Genomic DNA, 4897 nt, shown 5'->3' with positions numbered 1-4897 from the left:
TACATATCTTTAATTTAAGATAACATGATTCAAAAGTTTTGTTGATTTCTAAATTTATTTTCAGTCAAACTAAAACAGATCAAATGAAATAGAGGTAATAGTTAATTTTAAATGAATAGATTTACATTATATATTTAAATTTAAATCTTCAAAATTAAAATACCTAACATTGGGAAAGCGTTTGGCAATTTTTTTTTTTTTGACTTTCTATATAAATCGTAAGGGTATCTTATAAGGTGGGATAAGTTAAATAGGGAGTAAAATAAAAACATATGGTTGAGCATGAATTTGAATATTGGTAACAAAATAATGTAATCATATACCTCAATACTAATGTATTCCATTGAACAAGAATACTAAAATGTGATGTTTGTGTTTGTAAGATGTTGTGTTGTCAAAGGATGAGAGTTATACACAAATGTAGATACACTATTGGTCCATTTAACTGTCATGGATATTGTAGGGCCTCCTTACTCAGGAAAAAAAATATTTAGAAAAAATAATAGAAGTCTCAAAATTCCACTCTTTCATATCCACAAATTCTCTCTCTTTGTCTCTCTCTGTGTCACAAACGCATACACACAGAGGTGAGAGACACAATTTTAAGATTGTTGAAAGAGAGAGAAAGAAAGAAATAGAAAAATAAATGGTTGTGAAATGTTTAAGTGGATAGAAGATAGTATAGAGAAGAAGAGAGGATGAATTTGTCATGCAGTCCATGGCTACTCGCTTTACTTCTTCTTTTTACATTCATAATTGTCAAGTTAAGCATTCAACAACACCTTCTGTTCTCCTTTCTTCTTTTAGTGCCAGAAAACCCCCTTACAACACACTTGTCTTCCAGGTTCTTCTTTCTCATCTTTTCTTCCTAAATATGAGTTTCCTGCCTTTTGTCATAAATTCTGTTGATTGGGTTGTGCATTCCATTTGTTTTCTAGTGTAGATTTACATTTGTAAAGGGGAAAATGCCTATGTACTATTTGAAAATTGACATGGAGGAATTGCTCCTTTTTACCTCAACTACTTGTACTTATATTACTGTTTCCTCCTTTTCCCCGTGGCTGGGAATTTGGCAGAGTAAAAGTCCGATTTTCGAATGATGTTGTTTTGATAAGTACATTTTAGAATGGTGTCATTCAAAGAAAGCAAACTAATGGTAACAAATGCAAGTAACTTACCTAATTGATCAATCTGCTGACTCTGGCATATATTTAGTGCTGGTTTTGTTACATTGTAACAAATTAACAATTCGCAGTGTAAGAGGCTTGTCATTGTCCAGTAGTTTGAATATACATTAGTCTCTGGAACCCTGAGCTCGAGAAGTAAGTGTAACTTACTGAAAGCAATGCATAGCCTGCTTCAGAGTTCAAATGAATTCGGATTCTGTTAAACATCATAAAAAGATGACATTTTTTTTTAATAAACACAGTTGCTTTATGTAGAATAAATTTCCAACTGGGTAGCTATCCTGCAGAATATAGGCTTCAAAGCAAAGCAAAGGCTGAGCAACTATTTCTTCTAGGCAAAAAAATCATTAGAGATCCTTTTGTCTCAAGTTGTTCATTATATTCATCTGCACGTTTAGGCAATATCATCTTCCTTCTTCTCCTTATAAAATTTCACTTTTGAGTGTGCCAACTGAGGCGGTATTTCTGACACGACTTGATAGTCCGTGAAGTAAAAGATCAAAAAGGCGATCATAGATCTCTTCCCTGATGCAAATTTCAAATGAAGATGATCCATCATGACAACTATGTGGAAAAACTCATGAAGTTATATTTTGTCTTCTAATTTTCGAATCTATGTAGCTCTTTTTTGTTTTTTTAAATAATGAATACCGTTTTTGTCTTCATATCCAGGCTGTCAGGCTCTTGGGTCCTCCAGCAAGATTTGAAGCTTCAAAGCTGGAAGTCTTGTTAAAAGGAGAAGAAGTTGATACATACTCTAGTATCGTGCCAAGGACGTATACATTATCCCATTGTGATTTAACTGCTAATCTGACATTGACCATTTCAAATAATATCCAATACGATCAGGTAATGGTATTTTGCACTTTTAGATGGGCAAGTGTTTATCCTTAAGCTGTATCTATGAATTATATCTTCTTTTTATGGATTTTAACTGAGTTCTGGAAAATAATTTTCCCACAGATTGAACTTTCTTTTTGGAAATTTGTAATTTGAGTTCAATCCCTGCACCAATTTTTCTATGGCAGTTAAAGGGGTGGTATAATAAGGATGATGTGGTTGCTGAATGGACAGAAGTGAAAGGCAATTTGTTTCTTGATGTCCACTGTTATGTGAGCGGACCGAATCCCCTACAAGAGCTGGCTGCCGAGTTCAGATACCATATATTCTCCAAGGAATTGCCATTGGTAAGTTCTTAAAACATTTGTGCCCCTCTTACTATGCCTTATGAAGGAACCTGTAAATTTAGAAGATTTAATTACTATACTTTTACAGAAAGGAAAAAAAGAAGAGAAAAGCTTCGACTTAGAAAATGTTTTCTAGAGAATATGAAATTTGACTTGCATAGCTGCAGTAAGTTGCAGCCTGTAAGTCTGCAAGTCACATTGACGATACTCATTTCAGTTGTCAAGCATTAAAATGATTTTCAAGTTATTAAAACTCTCGCTGAAAGGCAAGGAGCATTAAGAATAATATATCTGTTTAGAAAGTATAACTCTTGTCCTATTTTGGTAGGTATTGAATCACTTCGCTTGCTCTAATATTAACTAGTGCATATGACTTATGAGTCCCTTGAAACAGAAAAGGATAGCTACCTCAAATTCAATAATAAAATTATTCTGATAATGCCTTATTAGCCTTAGCACAAGGTTTGGTAAAAATAACCTTCTTTGGTAAGTTAATTCAGCAAATAGCGTTACTGAAAATTATTATCACATTGATGTTTGGCTCCTAATCACATGAAGTTAACAGTTATCTAAATGAGCTCAAGAATCTGCTCTTCTTACCAAATATGTCTTCGTATTTCTTAACTGTAACAGCCATCCTCTTACTAGAATTTCCTTTCGACTTTCAACTGTTCTAGTGCATAACTTCTAAACAAGATCAGTGTATTGCAGCCATTCCAATGAGATTGAGGAATTCTTTTCATCCCTTTGTGGAACTGAAGTTTGGTTTTCGCTGCTAAACTGGCCTACAGTTTGCTTACTTGGTTGGTATCACGATTTTGCTTGTACTATCAGGTACTTGAGGCTGTGCTCTATGGGGATTCAGATTTCTTCAAGGAGCATGAAGAACTAATGAATGCTATTGTTAGAGTCTATTTCCATTCAAGCTCAAAGAAGTACAATCGTGTAGAATGCTGGGGTCCTCTAAAAGATGCTGCTAAGGTAGCACATAATTACAACAATGTTATCCGTTACTCCCTGAAACCTTTGAGTTGTCTAAAAGTATCATTTTTTCATAAATCAGAAGTCATTATGATCGTTCAACACAAAAAAAAATTGAAAATTTATGTGTGAATGTTAGAACCCCCCCCCCCTCCCCCTCTTTTCTTCCATATTATGTGCCAAATGTAGTAGTTTGCGAGTCTAACCAACCTTTTGTATGATCATTGTTTTCTTAAACATGTTTTTATTGTTTCCAAGTTTTAAAATATGTGATTTATTGTACAATTTTAAGATGTTAAGTCCTTATTAAAGAAAGATTACAGAATTGTGCTTGAAGTCAACTAAAAAAAATTGTTGTTTTGATCATCATAATGAACATTGGGGCGAGGGAGTGTATGGAGAACTGTATTCAAAATTATTCTTTAGATTTTATACAACTTATTCATGTTTTCCAGGGAAGACAAGGGGATTATATCAATGGTTTGTTATCGTCAAGCAAGGAAGATTTTCACCCTCCAAAAATCCAGGGAAGTGCAAAATCAATCTTCCAAGCTCTTTTCACCTTCCTTCTCTAAGCTAATATAATAAGGTGAAAGACTGCAAAGAGTTCATGGTTTTAGGACGTTTCGACTTGAGCTGCCTAATAATTCGACTTTTTGCACTTGGAAGGATCTCTCTTGAAACACATTTTAGAGTCATGGGGTCCTGCATTTTGATGACTTATAAAGACGAGAATTGTTTGCAAGGTCATTAGATTCTTTTATATGTATGTATTGCATTCTTTCGAATGAGCTCTTGACTGACAATTCTTGTAAAAACCAAAGACTATTTTCCATTTCACATATCAATCAGCAATTGTTCCATATGCTACTACTCCATACCATACATGGCCTGTGAATATCTTCATATTCAGATTGACTTATTCATTCTGTTGCTTTAGTATCGATCTCACTTATCAAAAATTGAATGTCCGTTTATGAGTGAGACCGATACTAAAGCAACAGAGTGACATTTGAGCATAGTTCAAAATCATATTTTTCTCAAGAGTTTACCTTTTTTATCCGTTTTATTTTTTTGAATAATATCTTGATATCATCAGATTAGTAGAGCACAGAAGGATATTGAACTCACATCCTTATTGCCTTCTGGCATATCCAGGATTTTCTGGGGCAACATCATTTTTGTAAGTGTCACTTCTACCTATTTATGCCCTCTCAACTTGCTATCTTACGACGAAAATGAGAATGAAAAGCAAAAGCATAAAGCTACATGTGACTACTAACTGTTTTCGATTAGGTATTTACGTTTTATATACACTGACAGTATTAAAAAAATTCACTATCAATGCAATTTAATCAGCTATAGCTGGTTAGTACCCCATTTACCAGGTTTCCATTTCAAGCTGCTATGAAGAGACCTATTATTATTAAAAGGAAATTTAACTGAAGAAATTACACGACATTGGAAAAGTTATTTGAGCTGAAATGAATTTAAAAATGCAGGTCAATCCAATCCGTCCAACTCTCATTAAGTTTTAATTAC

The 4897-nt window shown here is 33.7% G+C and overlaps 1 protein-coding gene across 1 annotated transcript; it reads left to right on the top strand.

The window, feature by feature from the left end:
- The first annotated feature begins 537 nt into the window (after positions 1 to 537).
- On the top strand, positions 538 to 4220 carry LOC129904044 (magnesium dechelatase SGRL, chloroplastic). The gene is made up of 5 exons (XM_055979572.1): positions 538 to 844; positions 1860 to 2036; positions 2216 to 2374; positions 3209 to 3355; positions 3811 to 4220. Exons 1-5 carry the CDS (start codon positions 710 to 712, stop codon positions 3928 to 3930), a joined length of 738 nt encoding a protein of 245 aa, XP_055835547.1. The 5' UTR covers positions 538 to 709; the 3' UTR covers positions 3931 to 4220.
- Positions 4221 to 4897: the final 677 nt, after the last annotated feature.

Source organism: Solanum dulcamara, chromosome 9, assembly GCF_947179165.1.
Source record: "Solanum dulcamara chromosome 9, daSolDulc1.2, whole genome shotgun sequence".
Taxonomy (NCBI): domain Eukaryota; kingdom Viridiplantae; phylum Streptophyta; class Magnoliopsida; order Solanales; family Solanaceae; genus Solanum; species Solanum dulcamara.
The sequence above is the reverse complement of the archived record's forward strand: the minus strand, read 5'-3'. Positions and strand labels throughout refer to the sequence as shown.